The sequence below is a fragment of the Bicyclus anynana genome, chromosome 5, assembly GCF_947172395.1.
Source record: "Bicyclus anynana chromosome 5, ilBicAnyn1.1, whole genome shotgun sequence".
Taxonomy (NCBI): domain Eukaryota; kingdom Metazoa; phylum Arthropoda; class Insecta; order Lepidoptera; family Nymphalidae; genus Bicyclus; species Bicyclus anynana.
Window position 1 is genome coordinate 13,546,590 of NC_069087.1, and position 19,833 is coordinate 13,566,422.

The window sequence follows — 19,833 nt, forward strand, 5'->3', positions numbered from 1 at the left end:
ATTCCTCGATCAATGTCTGTAACGATTTTGTCCCGCATCGAAGCGACCATAGGTATAATCAATTTTTAGGTTTCCAAACTTCAAAAGAGAACCGAAAGAAAAAAAATACCAACCCTTAAAGGATCATTTCGTTGTCCGTCTGTCTGTCTGTCTATAAAGAACCTTTTCTTCAGAAACACGTGGAGGTATCGAGGTGAAATTAATATCAAATACTCAGGTGTACTGCCACTTACAGCTGTAAAAAAAACCAAAGTTCTAAGCCAACACAATCAAAACGTACTTGTACCGACTCGTAAATCTTCAAAAAAAGGAGGTTCTCTATTCTATGCGTATTTTTTTTTGCAAGTTGTGCAAAACATCGATAAGGAATAGTCACCCAGTTTTGTTCGGAACCATAGATTATTATACTAATACTGTACGGAACCCACGGTGCGCGAGTCTGACTCACACTTGGCCGTTTTTTTACTACGTAAATAACGGTAATCCAAAAATCGTTTTTTATGTCAAATGTCAATTTTAGTCACCGAATTGAAATTTTGGACCATTCCCAATATGTGGGGATTGTTTCTATAAAATATGTTCTCTAAGTTGGGACTGGATACATCGTCGACACGCCACTTACTGGCATGGAGACTTAATAAGTGTTAAGTTAAAAGCCCAAAGCAATTAGGACAAAAGCTTTAAACATACTAGTAAAATCTGCATTATTTGTAGGGAATATGGAAATTATTCTCCATTTGGGTAATTTAGCCTAGCTCTGTAGGGAATTAGGATAATAGGCATTGGCAACGCTGGCTAGAACTCAGAAGTCAGAGCCGTTAAAACGAGCTTAAAAAAAAAAGAAATAAAATGTCAAAATTTATATTTATTTAGTTGGACAATATTAATATTTTAAAATTCAATAATATTATCGAAGTTCGGGTGCACTTCTAGTATTCTTCTTTAATTATTGAAGTCATTGACGCTATGACTTCATCGCGTAGAGATTATAAGTTCGAGCCATTTAAAATTACTGTAGTTAAGTATCGGGGAAATGCAAGACCGCGGCCTAGAAGTGGACATAGGATAGCGTGCGACGATGTTAGAATATACTGTTTTGGAGGTTATAACCCTTATTTACCGATGAATGCCATACAAAGAAATAACCCAACTTGGACACCTACCATGCCACTTTTCAAGGAACTATGGAGTTTTTGTATAGCATCTAGGAAATGGACCCAGCACAGAGTTGATGAGAATATGCCAGAAGAGCTGGCATCCAATGCTATGTGTATGAATGGAAGGTATTTAATGGTATGTTATACTATTATAATTAACCTTTATTTTCTCAATCTGTTAAAGTACACATTAAAAAAGTACAACTCTTTAGTTTCTACAGTAGTCCATTGCAGATAAAGGCCTCACAGGTCTCATTATTGCTCTGCTGAGCCTTCTGACTTCTATCTTAATGGGCCCCTCCTTTTCATATAACCTGTAGCAATCAATAGCACTATGCAGCTAATTCTTGCTAATTTGTAAGGCATACATTTGAAATTCACTTTTCTACATTAAAAAAATTGCCTATAATATATTTCTTGCAATACACTGACAGACATACATACAGAAAAAATCTAAAAAAGTTTGTTTGTTTTATTATTGTGTAAACAAGCACTTGAGAAAACACAGTTGTTCTGAAATCACAGACATACAAAGATTTCATACTATTAGATATGTTATTTTAAGTGGGTCGAAATTGAGGCTAACAAAGGTTTAATTTCATTTAGTCCCATAGGTAATAACAAAAGTTTTTAAAACAATTAATACATAAATATCTACAATGTAGAGTTGTATGTTTAGGAAGTGTAAAAACTACATATTTATAAATATATAATGTAAGTAAACACAAAATTGTGCATGTGTGCATTCAGTGGAGTAGCTAAATTCAGATCACATTTTGCAGTAATTTTGTAGGCATGTAACATACTATCTAAAAGTCTAAAATTGTTGCAGACAGACACAAAATTATTTTTTTATATGTATTTATTCTTTGCTTGTAGATATATGGTGGGACAGGTGCTCCATTTGGTAATAAGTGTAGCAATGATGTGATCACTTGGCGGACACATGAAAATGATGCAAAACTCCAGGTGCTAGAGGTCACAGGCGCCAGGCCACCAGGACAGTATGGCCAGTCTATACTGTGCCATGATGGTGCCTTCTATACTGTTGGAGGCACAAATGGATTTGCATATAACTGTGATATTTATAGGTTGGTATACAAATTTTTTTTTTTTTTTTACTATAGTCTGACAAGTTCGTTGATAGCACTCCCCCATAATATGCGGTGTGAATTCGTGCGTGCGGGGAAGTGACGTGCAGCTGTTCTCATTCATCGCTACACGTCCTCCACCCCACGTGCAACATTGTGAGTGTTGTGAACAAAGTTGCCAAGCTATAACACTACAATTATTTTAACAATGTTGACAACTCCTTGTGTTGACAACTACAAAGATTGGTAAAATTACTTGGATTTTGAATCTAAAAATGTGGTTCACTTACACTTAACTAGTAGACACATGTGTTAGGCTGGGTGGAAATCCTGAAATATGACAATACACATAACTAAACTTTATTGAATCACTATCTATAAATGTTTACTTAGCTAAAATCTATTACATAGTTTAAAAGTTTTTTTTTTTTTTTTTTTCCTTGGTTTTATCTGCAATCAGTCGACAGACTATAATCAGATTAGTGGTCGGCATAAAGTGGCGTTGGCAGACCTGGGGACCACTGTCCTCAAATCTGCATAGAGTCGAGCACATCTGCCCGTTTTAACCTTTTGACTCTATCAGCAGTCAGTAGCCCACAAGCCAGTGGGTTTGGATGTTTCTGCAAGCGTTCCCGATGTTGCGTTTTGTACTTCTTTATCTCGTCCTGAACTGTTGGCATTTCCAAATATTGGTGTATTTCAGTATTGCGTGTATACCAGGGCGCATTAGCAATTGTTCTAAATATTCTATTTTGGACTCTTTGGATTGCTAGTGTGTTGGATGTGCTAGCGGTACCCCATATCTGAATTCCATATAGCCAGATAGGTTTGAGAATTGCGCAATACACCAATAGTTTATTGTTGAGTGACAATGCAGACTGCCTACCTAGAAGCCAGAGCAAGTTTCTAAAGCGATTGTTAAGGTCGTCGCGCTTGTTTTTAATATGATCCTTCCATGTGAGGCGTCGGTCTAAGTAAAATCCTAGATACTTCACGCATGTTCGTCGTGGTAATAGTTCTTTATCTAGTTTAACTGCTGGACAATCTCCTGATCTCAGTGTGAAGGTAATATGTTGCGATTTAGGCGCGCTAGGCTTAATTCGCCACTTTTTAAGCCAATCATTAGTTACGTCTAGCTGTTTCTGAAGCTGGCTACTTGCTATAATCGCATCATCACTGCAAGAAAGGAAAGCAGCATCGTCTGCAAATGTTGCAACAGTGACGTTCGACGAGACAGGTAAGTCGCATGTAAAAATAATAAAAGATTTAAGCATACAAATAAACAGGGAAACAAGGGAAACAACCTTGCTTCACACTATGTATTGCATTGTAATGGTCAGAGTATGTTCGGACTACTATGTTGCACAAATACTGAAATTTTTCATTGATTGAAAAAATAAACGGAATGAAGAAAATGATGCGAGTGAATTATGTTAATGTCAACAGTGGTACTACTAGGAAAATCATTTAAAGCGTACTCATCATATCAGCCTATGGATGTCCACTGCAGGACATAGGCCTTTTGTAGGGATTTCCAAACACCACGATGCTGAGCCGCCTGCGTCCAGCGAATCCCTGCGACTCACTCGATGTTGACAGTACACCTGGTGGGAAGTCGACCAACACTGCCCCCTCTAATGCTGGTTCGCCATTCCAGCACCTTGGGACCCCAACTTCCATCGGCTCTTCGAACTAAATGTATATACATACTAATACTCGACTTTATTTACTGAAATTTAAATGAGTATTGTAGTAACTATAGTTTTAAGAGAGTAGAGTACTTTTATGAGTTGAGTTATTGTGTATTGAGAGTGTATATATTTATGCAATTATTTGCAGGTTAGATCTACGAACAATGGTTTGGGAGCCAATTTTTGTTGGGACTGGACAAGAGGATGAGCCACTGGGTAGGTACCGACATGAAGTAGCTAGAGTGGGAAATAAACTGTATATAATTGGAGGCGGTACAGGGGACTGGGCGTTTGAGTTAATGGAAATACCTATGTTTGACCTTGAAACCAGAACATGGACTATATTAACACCAAAGGCAGATGATTCAATGAAAGATACTGTGCAACCGTTACCTAGAAAGTGTCATAGTGCAGTGCAGATAGATACACCCAATGGTGCTCAAGTGTTTGTGGCTGGTGGTACGGACGGACATGGCGTTTTCGACGATATCTGGAGATTGAATCTCTCTGATATGCGGTGGCATTTAATGCAAAAGACAGTGCTCCCTCAACCTCTATATTTTCATTCTTCTACTGTATCTTCCAATGGTTGTATGTATGTATTTGGCGGGATTGAACCAAATCTCCAAGAGACAAGACGGAATAATGTAATGTACAAAGTGTGGCTATGTATACCAAAGCTGAGCGAGATATGTTGGGAGGCTTTGTTAAGTTTTCATCCAAATATGGATCAGGTTGATAAATCTTCACTATTAGATGTTGGTATACCAAGGCATTTTGTAGAAAGACTACAGTGAATTAATCACATTATCAAGTTATATAAATTTTTTATGATGAGAGGGCTTACAAAGATCTACTGAATAAAGTTTTAAGTTGAGGTTCGACCCCTCCTGTTTCAAGAGGTAGTGTCACCTCAGGATCTTGGTGATTGAACCTCACAATACTTAAACTAAATAGTAGTAATGTTGCTATAGAAAAGCTGCTACATCAGAATAAGGCTTTTAAACCGAAAGCCTGTAGGTATTATTAAATAAAAGTTTGACATCCCATGCTCCTACTATACCAAGTATGGTTGGCTAACTAAGCCATGGTGATGTTAGGAGATACCAGGTTACAAAGTCTCCAGAACCTTTGTATGTCTCCTACATAATAAATAGCTTCAAAAAATCATAAAATATAGCATAAAACACTTCAATAATTAAAATTAACCTCTATTTAAATAAAAAATAAATCATCCCCAATTTACATGTAAAATATATTTTTAAAGGTTTTATTTTTCGACTTCTATCTAGTAGAAATAGTCTTTGAGCTAAATCGCGGACAGAGACATGGCGAAACTTTAAGAGTTCCTTAACTCTAAAAAGTAACCAATTTCCTATTCTATTAGGTGGAATTCATAGACGTTGTAGACCATTCCGCCACTGAGTGTCGAAATATGAAATGATCCCCTGGGGGTGGCCCTACAACGTCTATGAATCCCATTGTAAGTTTCATTTTCTCAGCATATTGGAATGGTCTAAACAAACTTTCCATAGTTCCTACTACTATGGTTGTAGCATGGGCTGACAAACTTACTTCAAGCATTTATAAATTAACAAAAGTCAAAGGCTCTTGGATGACTATTAAACATTTTATAATATTTCTTGTACATGATAATATATTGTTGCTTAGCCAACATATAGTCAATTTATATTGAAAAACAAAACTTTATTGCTCATTTTTCATAGACTAACTACATAACTAAGTCTTCGTTCGCGACATAAAGTAGCGCTATTCAATAACGAAATTCTTATAATTCGATAGTGTGAGTTTCGAATTCGTCTCTATCTCTCTCTGTATAATAAAATAATATAGAGATAGAAAAGCGTTCACATTTATAGATAGCAGCGGCGAAGAGTCCATACAGGCCGATTCTTCGCGGGTTACCTTTTAAAAATCCATACGACGTACGATACGTTACGACTTGTATCTCTTCCAAGTAAACCCGCTTCCATCTTACACTGCGTTGTCACTTAACATCAGGCGAGACTGTAGTCAAGGGCTAATAATTGTCATTTAGTAAATAACATAAAATTAAAAACTTTGAAAATCCCCCGAATAGAATAATGAATTTTTTGACAGACATTCTTTCTATCATCATAATATGTGAGCCGGATCAAAGAAAATTGTTTATTTTTATTTCAATATGAACAATTGGATTTCCATGTCCTAATTTTTTAACTAGAGATGCGCCGAGTAACACTTTTGCCGAATAACGAGTACCGAGTTTTACTCGGTTCAATTTTTTTTCAACCGAGTACTCGGCCGAGTAACTCGGTTCAATCAAATTCCCATTTCGCGCGCGTGAACAAGTATTAATTCAATTCAATTCAATTCAAAATTGTTTTTTTCAAGGAGGCTTAGTTTACAAGCACTTTTGAAACGTCAAGTTTGACTATTTGTAGTGACTCTACCACCAGCTCAGAAGGCGCAGTCTCCTGTTGAGAAGAACGACGGGAAACTTAACAGTTGCTCTTTTAAATATTTTATTTTAATTTTATTCAAATTTAATTGAGATTTTCAAAGATTTCCTAAATGACAAATAAATACTTTTTGATTAACACTGTTGATTTAATTATATGTACCTAAATAATGCTTTTCGAATACAATGTATACTCGGCATTCAACGACCGAGTTATTCGGCCGAGTACGAGTATCAAAAAATCCGCCGAGTACGCCGAGTACCGAGTATCAACCGAGTACTCGGCCCATCTCTATTTTTAACCAATTATCTCATCAAACTTATCTAAGAACACTCTTGATCAAGTTATCAATGTTCTCGTTCAGTGCGCTTTCATTTGAGACCCCACACGAGTATATTTGCACAGACATTCGGTTATACACACAACTTTTAAAAAGCTCAACCGATTTTCATCAAACATGTATCAGAAGCAAGAACACTCGCACATAAGTCACTTTTAATGTGAAAAAAAAAACTAAATTGAATACGTTTTCGTTTGGCAGCTATGAGCCAAAGACAGACAGGTCAAACTTTAACACACCTTTTGTTGCGCCGGGGGTTAAAAAAACCTCGCACTTTACCACCCGCGAGGACTGAGTTCTGTGGTTTATATAGTATAGAAAGTTTTGAAGATAATATTTATCTTTAAGCATTCTTTATCCAACAGATGCTTTATGTTGTCAAATCAGAAAGTATTAACTTTTTATTGGAGGTTAGATTTACCCCTTTACGAAGACGGACAATAGTCCAAAACTATCTTAACTTGGCAACTTTTGATAATGGATCTGGTGTTCTTCGATAGATCTACTGATTTCCAATTTTTACCATATAAGTTACGAGTACTTATATGGCTTCTACATAATATGAGCTCCCAGTAAAAAATGATAGTTATGTGTAAAAAATGTATTTAATATGTTAATGAAATGAGTACATATTGATTAATTTAAATGGTAGTGACCAAAGCAGTGTCTAACTTTGAGACTTTTCAATCCATGCTGATATATTATATAAATATAAATTAATAATGAAAAAACAAGCTTTTATATAAATGCTGAACTTGTAGCCAGAGTGTTAGCCAAGACCAATAAGCCTATAACTTATGGCTTATTTCGTTTAGTTTAGTTCGTATGGCCAGTTTCTGACTCCACCCAATACCAGTAGCGCTATTTTGTAACGTTGCTACTTGCTATTATAACTTGACAGCGGGAGTTTGGAATTCATCTCTGTCTGTAGTATTGTGACAAAAATTTATAAAGACGAATGAGCCTTTTTCCACTAAAGGTATTTAAAATCCGGCAGCACCGCGGGGTACACAAATCAACATACGACTGTCAAAATATAGTTAATGGATATACACTAGGAGGTTCTCAGGTTTAAGCCGTTTCTGAAAGAACTACATGAAAGAACACTGGCTGAAAAACCTAAATCTTTATGATATTCTTACATGGCTTGAATAAATACATCATCGGGCTAGCACCGCCTTCAAACTGATCATCAGTTAGTACATAATATGATATATAGAACTTAGAATGATATTATTTTTTGCTTTTTAGTTTAGTCAGTATGTTTTATGTTTTTGAAGTCGGCTGATTTTTTTTTATTATTTTTTTTTTGTGCATCCGACAGTAAAATCTTTATCGTAAGTGTAAAAGAATTTGATATTTTGTAGCGCATGCGACGATAATTAATATAGAATAGTATTTAACTGACGTATACATATAGAGGTCGATACAAAATAGCGCTATAGCTCGAAAATCTACGAAGATACGCGTGTACCAAATTCTAGTCCACTGGTACACGTCAGGGAGTGTTCCTCATTTAGCTTCTGAGATTTGACACATGCATACTAACAGCAAGTTATATAAAAGCTTGTATTAAATGTGAAAGTGTGCTATTTAGTATATATTTGTTATCAATAAATCTATGTTGTTTAGTTGTTCAACCAATTGAAACAAATACCTACGGACGAAATATGGCTGAGTTAGTATTGTGTTCTGAATAAATTTTAGAAAATTGTGAAAAATAAAGAAGTTTCCACTGTAAAATTAAATTATAAGTTGGTCTACTTTTGGAAGTCCGTTTGACTTTGGGTTTAGTGGTAAGGTGTTATATGGCTTAAGATCCGGAGTTAGAAATATATTCAGGGTGACCCGTAATTAATGGATGTTCAAGGTGAAAGCCATTAGGAAATGAAATAACTAAAAAGTTACCTATTACTTTTATTATAACACTCAGAGGGTATGAATCTTGTGGACGCGCGGTCTCATGGACCGCTATAGTTCAAGGTGAAAGCCATTAGGAAATGGAATAACTAAAAAGTTACCTATTACTTTTATTATAACACTCAGAGGGTATGAATCTTGTGGACGCGCGGTCTCATGGACCGCTATAGTTCAAGGTGAAAGCCATTAGGAAATGGAATAACTAAAAAGTTACCTATTACTTTTATTGTAACACTCAGAGGGTATGAATCTAAAAAAATAAACATGTAATTGAATCTTTAATTAGTCATTACATAATTAAGGATATTAAACACTAAAGGCAATTTGCAGTCTTAATTTTCTGTGAGTTAGACACTTACATCGCAAACGGTGTGAGGTCTGCGAGACCGCGCGTCCACAGTTAAAGGTCAAACATGAAGGGGGTCCAGCGAAAGGTTGCCATCTTACCACTACATGATACATCCAAACAAACTAACTTTCCGGAATATTTTTTTTTTTGATTCTAGTATACTAAAATCTAAAAAAACATACATGAAGCAGTGTAAATAAAAAAAATATATTTCTAAATATTACAAGTAATTGTGCTTGATGAAATTTTATATTTGTGTGTGCATTTATAGTCGGATGCAATCCATTTGATGCTTCTGAACATCGTGTGTTAAGTTGCACTGTATATAAGATTTTAGGTGACCTCGGTAAAGTAGGGGCGGCGGGACATCGTCTCACGTGTCTTGATTTTTGTATGGCCTCCGCGAAGGGTCACCCGCATCTTATTTCGGAGACGTCATAAAGAATTCATCCGACTAACACAAACATGCATAATATTCAAACTAGTTGGGAAAAATATTTTAATCAAATATCGATAATTGTTCAAATTTACTTATGTTATTTCAACAATTTGTTTATTGTACAATTTTTATGCATAATAATTAGTTATTTATTGACTGTTGTGTAATATAATTTTATACATTATTTTTTATTTACAAATCTTATTACATTAAACAATAGATTGCAGTGTAAAATTAATTATTATTTTATTAACATTTATTTACGCATTCCACCTTCTCATCGGAACGTTGTATAGTCTACATAATTATGGAGATACTCCGGTCTCTGGTTTCGGGGTAAACGTGTGAAGATTTTGTCAGATCTGGTTGACGTAGTTTTAAATACGTTAACTTTGTCGGTTTTTGCTGATAATATTTCTTTAAAACATAAAAGCGAAAGGTCTCATGACGAAATATCGAAACTGCTCGACGTACGAAGATGAAATTGAAAAAGCATCTCTTTATCAACAAATGCACAATAGGTAAAAAGTAGCAGCCCGGAGCAAACCACGTGGATTGGAGAGCCAGAGAACCTATCTCGTTGGTTCCAATTAACATCTGGCAATGGCATTGATCAAAAAAAAAAAAACAAACTGATGATTAAAAATTGTTTTAAGAGCTCGTTGTCCTCTATTTAGGCATCTTATCATTATTGGGCAACCCACGTGTCGTATCTAAATGCACATCAATTTTTGGTGTAAACGATTCACATCCGCGAGACGATCTCTTCATTCGTTCTCAAGGGTAAACGATAAACGTTACCGCAACAAGTGTGCGTCGGTCTAGGGCGCGTGTCCCAGCCGTCGGCGACGTTTCGCGCCAATTCGCCCGCAGTGGTGGGAAAAACTTCGCGCGAGCGGGACACGGGTCGCTCTAGCGGACGGCGGACTATCCGCGATCGCAGTAGCTACGCAATACGCGATTTTAAACTTACAAAGTAGCCCTAATAATGCATCACATTCCGACGAAATCGATAACCATATTAATCAGTGATTTATACGCAATACTTGATGATGTTTAAATGAAATAAAATGGTGTACAAACATGTATAGTTATTAGGAGATTGTTTCCAATATGAGTGAGGAAAACGTAACGGAGACGGGGACAGATCCCACAGGTGCGGCGCCCCATCGGTCTCCCACACCGGAGTTGCACGCAACTTACACGTCTCTGGAACTGCTCGTCGCATTGGTGGCGGTCATTGGAAATGCCATGGTGATCCATGTGTTCCGTCGCGACAGGCGATTGCGTCGGCGAACTAATTACTACATAGTGTCGTTGGCTATCGCGGATTTGTTAGTCGGTATGCTGGGTATACCGTTCGCGATATTGGCGTCAGTGGGACTGCCGAGAAACCTCTACGCTTGTTTGTTCACCACGTCGCTTCTGGTGATGCTATGTACAATAAGCATCTTCTGTTTGGTGGCAGTTTCCGTAGACCGCTACTGGGCCATCCTCCATCCGATGTGCTATTCGAGGAACGTGCGCACGAAGACAGCGATTCGTAAGTATTACAAGTTATATAAAGCCATTGCGAATGTATCAATTGATATGCGTTGACTAATGTCGTACTTTATGAATCGCATTTGGAATAATGCGTCGGTTCCGTATCCTTTTACGAGTGTAATAAGTCTGTTTGCATTTGGACCGTCGAAAAACACTCGATGGATACTCAACAGTTTCCTGGGCTTCAATAAAAACACATCAGTAAGTATCAACCAAGAGACTTGACACTTAAATTATTTAGGTAAGTACTTACTAAACCTACCTATACCCAATAAAATGTATGTCGTTGCCTATACCTATATTTAATAAGGGCTACCGCCTTCTCAACTATTGGCTTTTCCCACTTTTTCAAGTAACTATTCCAGATTTGATTCGCGGAGTACCTACGGGAAATACTTAATGTAAATTTTTCAACTCACGTCAACAAGTAGATTTGTACAAAGTTTTTTATGTGTCGCAAACACGATCGTGTTTTCCACGTAAATACGTAAAAGTACACTAAAAGTACAAGTAAGTATACACTTATGAACATAGAAGCTAACGCTGATATACACAATGTCAATGCCACGCGCGCATTACAGTCTCAATTAGTATAATTGTAGCCTGTAGGGACTGTCGGTTAACCAGAGGCGTAACTATCAGTCAAGATGGGACTGTCAAGATGCCACTTGCCAGTCTTATTTGTTATTTCCAGTGGCGTATCTAACCAAGGGCCCTGGTGCAAATAAAAAAATGGGGCCCCACTATCTAAACTGGTTAGATTTTATCAAGTAAAAATATTAAAGATCAAATACATAAAAATGCTAAGGTACTTTATCATCAGCTCTCAAGTTCTACAAGTTAAGTTCGATCGCGATTTTCTGGTAAGGATTTGAAGGCCCCATGAGCTTCAGGGCCCCGGTGCAGTGCATCGCCTTGCACCAGGGTAGCTACGCCATTGCTTACCTGTTTCTCTAAATTTTATTCAATTTTAATTTCAAGAAAATCTAACAACCAGCAACCATTACTCTGCTTCCCAACAGTGAAAGAATCTTTCAAATCGGTTCAGTTGTTTCGGAGCCTATTCATTACATACAAACAAACAAACAAAAAATCAAATCTTTTCTCTTTTTAATATTAGTACCTATAGATTTTTATCTATACTAATATTACAAAGTTGAAGAGTTTGTTTGTTTGTTTGTATACGCTAATCTCGGGAACTACTGGTCCGATTTTAAAAATTATTTCACTGTTAGATAGCCTATTTATCGAGGAAGGCTATAGGCTATATATATATCTCCGTATTTGTACGGGAACGGAAACCACGCGGGTGAATCCGCGCGGCGTCAACTAGTTATAATATAGAAGATTATTGGTATTTGAAAAATAGCTTTATGACTTGTATTATTTTCTGCACAACCACGGAACATGCGTTTACCAAGCTACTTACTTGCCGGAACCTATACCTTTGGCTGGTGGGAGGCTTTGGCCGTGGCTAATTACCACCCTACCGACAAAGACGTACCGCCAAGAGATTTAGCGTTCCGGTACGATGCCGTGTAGAAACCGAAAGGGGTGTGGATTTTCATCCTCCTCCTAACAAGTTTTCCGCTTCCATCTTAGATTGCATCATCACTTACCATCAGGTGAGATTGTAATCAAGGGCTAACTTGTACAGAATATAAAAAAACACCTCCATAATTAAACACACAGTTGTAGTTAGACAATTTCTTTAAGAGTTACCTAAGAATACGTTGTTCTTTTATCACCAGTTGATACCAAGAGGTATAGATACGGTATAGGAAGTAGGTATAGATACCTAACTCCTACCTATAGGTAGCACTTACCGTTTATTGCTATCATTATTTGAGCACAATAGACACCAACTCTGTATATGATGAACGATCGCTATAATAACCGTTCAGGATGATTTGTGGTAGGTACGTAGTAGGGTTGCCAACATTTCTTCGGCGAAATATAAGTATATTGTCTTATTCAAAACCGTGAGAGCCCTGAGGATATGACCTCTGCCTCCGATTCCGGAGGGTGTGGGTTCGAATCCGGTCCGGGGCATGCACCTCCAACTTTTAAGTTGTGTGCATTTTAAGAAATTAAATATCATGTCTCAAACGGTGAAGGAAAAACATCGTGAGGAAACCTGCATACCAGAGAATTTTCTTAATTCTCTGCGTGTGTGAAGTCTGTCAATCCGCGTTGGGCCAGCGTGGTGGACTATTGGCCTAACCCCTCTCATTCTCGAGCTCAGCAGTGTGCCGAATATGCGTTGATGATGATGATGATGTCTTATTCAAATTAAGCTATAAAAATAATAGGTGATTGTTTCTTAGATTTCGATGTTGAAAATGTGGTACCCAGACCCGAAATATATTAACATTTCTATAATATATCATACGTAGGTACGAGTATATGTATAACTAGCGGGCGTCACGACTTCGTCCGCGTGGAATTCAGTTTTTCACAAATCCCGCGGGAACCATAAATTTATCCGGGATGAAAAGCCTGTGTGTTAGTCCAGAGTAAAATCTATTTTTATTTCAAATTTCAGCCAAATTGACAAAGTTTTATACAAACTTTCATCCCTTATTTTATTCCCTTGGGGGTGGAATTGATCAAGATCCTTTATTAGCGGATGCATACGTCGTAACATCTACCTGCATTCCAAATTTTAGCCCAATTGGTTCAGTGGTTTGGGCTGTGTGTTGATAGATCACTATGTCAGTCAGTCACCTTTGCGTTTTTTATGTATATTTAAGACATAATAATATATTATATTATATGTTATATTGACAGCCCTAGTACGCACCTACTCAGCCCACCAACATACATATTTAAATTGTAATTATATTCAAATCGCTGGCTGGTTTATTTTAATATGAAAATATCTTTATTGAAATCGTGAAGTGTTTGTAAAGCCCACGTAAATCACACCTCGTATTACGAATCGTGGATTTCAAATGTTTTGATTTTGCGTTTTGGAAAAGTATTTTTTTTAAACGGCGTGCTTGTACGGCATAATAAATAAAGACTTACTTACCATCATCTGTTATTTATGTATTTGGGATAAGAAATACCTAAATGATGGACACATTTACACATTGCAAGTAGGTTGCCTAGTAAAAATACTGCCGGATAGTTTATGATTAATTTTTTTATTAAAATTTACTCATTGGGCAATTAAAAAATATTTTCACTACTCTTGCTCAAAAACACTGTCATATTACCAATCCACAGCGGGGCTAAACAAGCATATTAGCCTCTAGGAGCTAAAGTAATCTTGTTTTTTTTAATTCTTGTCTGTTACGAGTACTAGCTAAGTACTAACCTACTATAAAACGGAGGAGGTTTTATTCGAAAATAGAATCATTATAGGTAAGGCACTGATTGTTTTGAAAAATAAATAAAAAACTTTAAATTGGAATGAAATGCAGTGTTCTTGTCTGTGGAATGCGTTTATTTTTTTATTGAGTTGCGAACAGAACGAGATTTGAAGTCATGGGACATCCTTTACGGTGTAATTACCTTTGCCTCTTTCTCATGTGAAAAAAATAAAATTAAAAAGCGCGAATTTAAAAAACAATTGGCGTGAATAATACACACTTGATTTTTTTATTTTTTCAGAAATTCATTGTCAATTTGTGACCGTAACTTACATATTTTTCAACAATAATTGTTATTATTGTCTTCATCTAGTGAGAATGGTGATCCTAATTTGGAGATGGATGAAATTTTCAATCTGTTACCATCAAAGTCGAGACGCATTTACTTAAATAGGTACTTACCGAAAAAAGTGGAGAAAACAACAACGAATGGATTCACTTACGAAAGGAGTTTTTTAAACTATTATCTCCCACGTTTATCTTATTTACTTATTATTCATTTTCACAGTAGTCGGAAATTATGTTACTGGGTAAAAGCATCTCCCTTAATATCCAAAATTGTAGACTTTGTACATTTAATTTTCAATTAAAATAAATCATTGAATATTGTACTAAACTATTTTATTTTCTCGCAATCGTAGTGAAAAGCAGAGTGTAACACGTGGGGCTAAACCCATTATAAACTCGGTTTCTATCTAGGCGGCCCTCGCCTTCGTCTCGGGCCCTAAAAATACCTCGTATATAATGGGTCTTTTTAGCCCCTTGTATAACAATCTACTATTGTTCATAAAGAGTTCAACAAGTTCGTTTTCGCTGCGAGTGCTGAGTTTGAATCCTGAGCAAGCGAAGGATTGTATAATTGTAGCGCGAGCGTAGCCAGTGATTCTAAGTTAGAATCCTGATCCTTGTGAGGGATTCAAAGGCGCAAGAAGCAAATACTTTGTAAGAAATACTAAAAATGGAATTACATGCGGACGAAGTCAAGGGCGTCCGCTAGTACATAACTGAACATACATGTGCAAATTAATGTAATTTGAAGGACTTTCCACACAAACTTACAAACTCTGTTCTAACTTGATTTAATTTTTGCGACTAAAATTATAATATCACCTTTTTCGTACCATGGGCACTAATCATTTTACAAAACTATAACTCAAAACATGGACGGTTTATATTAAAAAAACTTCAACCCCTTTTTAACCCTTTAGGGGTAGAATTTTAAAATATCTTGATCTGAATTGAAATATGTATTTTTAGTATTTTACTGGTAGTACCTTACTACCCCTGTTTCACCTCCTTCTGATTTAATTTTGCAATCGCAACAAATAGTATCCTTTAACCACCTTCGTATTCGAACCATTTTCATTTGAATTCATTCAGTAGTTTCAACGTAATGCCCGGTCAATAAAAATAAGGACAGACAGACAAAAAAAGAACAAAAATATTTTTGGCTACTGTTAGATACAGTTTTATTATAAGTCTAGATTTTCTTTCCCAAGCAAAAACCTATATTTTCAGTTTCTGTATATTTAAATTTTCTTTTCATTAAGGCCACCTAAATTAGGAACATCGATCAAAAGCTATCTTCGAATGTCGAAAACTTATACAGAAAGTTTGTCAGCAAAATAAACATGATTATATTTAAAGGAAGAATCACGTTTCTTTTAGCAAATAGTAGGTAACAGGATACTGCCTGTTTGTCCAGTGTATAGCGTATTATTATTATTATTAACAAGTTAGCCCTTGTCTACAATTTCACCTGATGGTAAGTGATGATGCAATCTAAGATGGAAGCGGGCTAACTTGTTAGGAGTAGGAAGAAAATCCACATTCCTTTTCGGTTTCTACACGACATCATAATTATGTGATCCTTGGCGGTATGTGACTTTAGCAGGGGCGTATCTATCGCCGTATCAATGACTAGCTGACGCCGCGCGGTTACACCCGCGTGGTTCCCGTTCCTGTAGGAATACGGGGATAATATATAGCCTATAGCCTTCCTTGATAAAAGGGCTATCTAACACTGAAAGAATTTTTCAAATCAGATCAGTAGTTCCTGAGATTAGCGCGTTCAATCAAACAAACAAACAAACAAACAAACTCTTCAGCTTTATAATATTAGTATGATACGGGCCCCGCGGACTAAGCCCCTTACGTGTGAAAGCAAAAATTGGTAAAATGTAATCCACAATGTCACTTCATCTGGTGCTTCCCGGAAAAAAATCATATAAAAATTGTCTGTAGAGTTTCACTTTTAAAATGACAAAATTAAAAAAAAGCAATGTTTTTTCCCGGGTTAAGCGTGCAGTCTAAAATCGGAAACATCCTACATAGGTCAAGTCACTGTCATATTTATATTATTTACTAGGGACGCCCGCGACTTCGCCCGCGTGAAACTCGATGTAATTTTTCTACTACAAGTTGAAACTACCTGTGAAGGAAAAACATCGTGTGAAAACCTGCATACTAGAGAATTTTCTTAATTCTCTGCGTGTGTGAAGTCTGCCAATCCGCATTGGGCTCGCGTGGTGGACTATTTGGCCTAACTCCTTTCATTCTGAATACAGACTCGAGCTCAGTAGTGAGCCGAGGTAGGTATATACAAGTGTCTTACACAAAAAGGTATTTTTACGGAGCTTTTTAATTTGAACTGACGAACACGATAACAATCGATAGAATACTCACGACTCCCCTATGAGGAGGGAGAGAGGGTTATAGGTAGATAATTAATGGTAGGTGCCTTGTAATTTAGGTTTTAAATCTGTAAGCGTGATCGAGACACTACTGTGGTTGATCTTACTAATATTATAAACGCGAAAGTTTGTATGGATGTTTGGATGTTTGCTACTCTTTAACACCGTTACTACAGAAACGATTTGGCTGAAATTTGGAATGGAAATAGATTTTACTCTGGATTAACACATAGGCTACTTTTTATCCTGATAACCCCATGGTTTCCCGAGATTTGCGTAAACTGATGATTTTGATGATATGAATGTTTGTTTCACACTTCGTCTACTGATCCAAATTAGCTGGAATTTGGTATTGAGATATATTATAGCCTGGATTAACACATTTAAATTCCACGCAGACGAAGTCGCGGGCGTCCGCTAGTATTCAATATTTCTCCGTAAAGTTGTACAGTAAATAATAGACAGATATTTTATTGAATAATTCAGTATTCTCAAATACCCAAGTGAATGCTTTGAAGAAATTCGATATTATCGAGTCAACATCTCTGAACGATACCGTGGCATAGAATTAAAAGAAAGTTGAAGATATTTGTTGGGTTCTAAAGAACACTGCTCTGTCTGAGAGCAAAATTAATAAACAATATGATTATAAGAAAACGTACAAAATAGAGGATCAAGGATAACGAAACTTAAGTGGAAATGGAACTGAGAAATGGAATAAAAATATTGTACCTATACTGGCATCCAATAAACTGAATAAAGGCTTTCGCAGTGTAAAGTTTAGTTTTAATTAGGTATATCTATAATATATAGTCGTAAGTTTTGTTTGTTTGATCTGATTTAATTTTAAAAAAGTACTCGATCGATTTCAAGAATTCGGATCTTCGCCGAGTAACATAGGCTATATTTTATCCCTGTATTTCTACGCGCACCGAAACTTTGCGGGTAAAACCGTTGACGCCTGCTATATAGTACTTGATACAACAGTTTTACAAGTTCTCTGCCCAATGACTCCAAAAGGATTCACGTTTGTACCAAGGTCATCAGCTTGCAATTTACTTTTGGACTATGACTCCAACCAGAGTCATGGAGTCATAGTCCAAAAGTAAATTTGATGTTTTTCACTTCATTGAACGTACTCGTATGAATATTAGTAGACAAATTGTCATGGACGTACCTACTGGTTAAATAACAAGGCTACGAAAAATTTAAATTTAAATAAGCATAAATGTAAACTCATAAATGATTATTGTCGAGTAATCACGAAATAGTCTGCCAATATGCATTTGGCCAGCGTGATGGAATATTTGGCCTAACTCCTCTCATTCTGAGAGGAGACTCAGAATGAGAGGGGTTAATAATATACGAATATGGGTTGATAATGATAAATCACGAAATATTGACGTACGAATAAATTTTTAACTTTTGTTCTAAGACACGGAACGTGTTAAGATGTAGATCTTAAATCTATCAGGTGGTATATAGATAGTAATTAATAACTTACGATTTCCTGACTCTATGTACCTACCTACATCCTATCATTATACCATTCCCAAGTGGTAGGTAATCCCGCTATTATTAGACAGAAAATAATGGTTATCATTAAAAGTAACGTTGTACGTGGAGCTCATAGCAATTTTCCCCCTTGTAAATTGGTTAAACTAATTGTTTTCATAACCTTGAACTCCCCTTCTAAGTTCTAACTACCTTTCTAACTCGTAAAAGTTAAGATCCATATTCATTGTTTGTCTAGGTTAACCTAAGGTTATTTGTTGGCTGTAATTTGCATATCTCAGCCCTTGTTGATAATTTACAACTTTTTTAACAGCTTAAACGAGTAAAATATCTGTTAGTAGGTACGTACAGACGCTACGTACAGATAAGATAAAGGTACAAGTTACAAGTATTATTTCCATCATCACTTTCTTCCACGCAACGCACTAGTGTGGTGGTGGTAGTATCTACCAAGGTGTCTACACATAATATGGCGTTATTTAAGACGCTTTTAATAAACCCCTGAAATATATCTCTGATTTATTTTTCGTGTTGTTCAAGGGATTTATTTATCCAAAAGTGTTTTCGTGCAGATGTTGATAAGCTGTAGTCAGTGGTGTAACTGTAGAGTGGAATCAACCCATATACGGCTCACTGCTGAGCTCGAGTTTCCTCTCAGAATTAGGGTTAGGCCAATAGTCCACCACGCTGGCCCAATGCGGATTGGCAGACTTCACACTCGCAGAGAATTAAGAAATTCTCTAGTTGCAGGTTTCCTCACGATATTTTCCTTCACCGTTTGAGACACGTGATATTTAATTTATTAAAATGCACACAACTGAAAAGTTGGAGGTTCATGCCCCCAACCGGAGTCGAACCCACACCTTCCAATCGGAGGCAGAAGTCATATCCACTGGGCTATCACGGCTGTACTGTACTGTAACTGTAGAGTAGCAGACGAAAAATGCAACGACTCTTTTTTTTTCGTTATGACGAAGCTTGACGAAGTCCTTAAGGCCGTGAGCTCTGAAGTAATCTAGCATAAAAAATACACTTTTCTGGGGCTCCATCAAGGTACCTAATGAATTTGCCACATAGATTTTAAGAGTGAATGGTCGTCTTAGGCTAGTGGGTTTTACAAGGAAAACTGCTTTTGCATTCTTGCTTTTCCATCATATTGACGGCCTCCGTGGCCCAGTGGTATGTACAAAACGGAGGTCTTGGGTTCATTCACTTAATTTATTTATTTTGATTTTAACATAAAATTACTTAACC

The 19,833-nt window shown here is 36.5% G+C and overlaps 2 protein-coding genes across 2 annotated transcripts in view; both read left to right on the top strand.

Moving 5' to 3' along the window:
- The first annotated feature begins 798 nt into the window (after window positions 1–798).
- Window positions 799–9,687, top strand: LOC112046973 (kelch domain-containing protein 10 homolog). The gene is made up of 3 exons (XM_024083852.2): window positions 799–1,293; window positions 2,037–2,248; window positions 4,088–9,687. The coding sequence occupies exons 1-3, from the start codon at window positions 967–969 to the stop codon at window positions 4,734–4,736; spliced, it is 1,188 nt and encodes a 395-aa protein (XP_023939620.2). The 5' UTR covers window positions 799–966; the 3' UTR covers window positions 4,737–9,687.
- A 365-nt stretch (window positions 9,688–10,052) lies between these two features.
- The window catches only part of LOC112047553 (adenosine receptor A3), a 73,208-nt gene continuing 63,427 nt past the window's right edge, over window positions 10,053–19,833 (top strand). Inside the window, exon 1 of the mRNA XM_052881510.1 lies at window positions 10,053–10,992. Within this exon, the coding sequence (XP_052737470.1) occupies window positions 10,563–10,992 (430 nt within the window). The 5' untranslated portion in view covers window positions 10,053–10,562. The remainder of the gene's footprint in view (window positions 10,993–19,833) is intronic.

What these genes read in the sequence shown, in the direction of transcription:
- LOC112046973 (XM_024083852.2), top strand. Translation starts at nt 967, where the DNA reads ATGACTTCATCGCGTAGAGATTATAAGTTCGAGCCATTTAAAATTACT. An exon ending in TGAATGGAAGGTATTTAATG is followed by an intron (nt 1,294 to 2,036) that starts GTATGTTATACT and finishes CTTTGCTTGTAG; the next exon opens with ATATATGGTGGGACAGGTGC. An exon ending in TATAACTGTGATATTTATAG is followed by an intron (nt 2,249 to 4,087) that starts GTTGGTATACAA and finishes AATTATTTGCAG; the next exon opens with GTTAGATCTACGAACAATGG.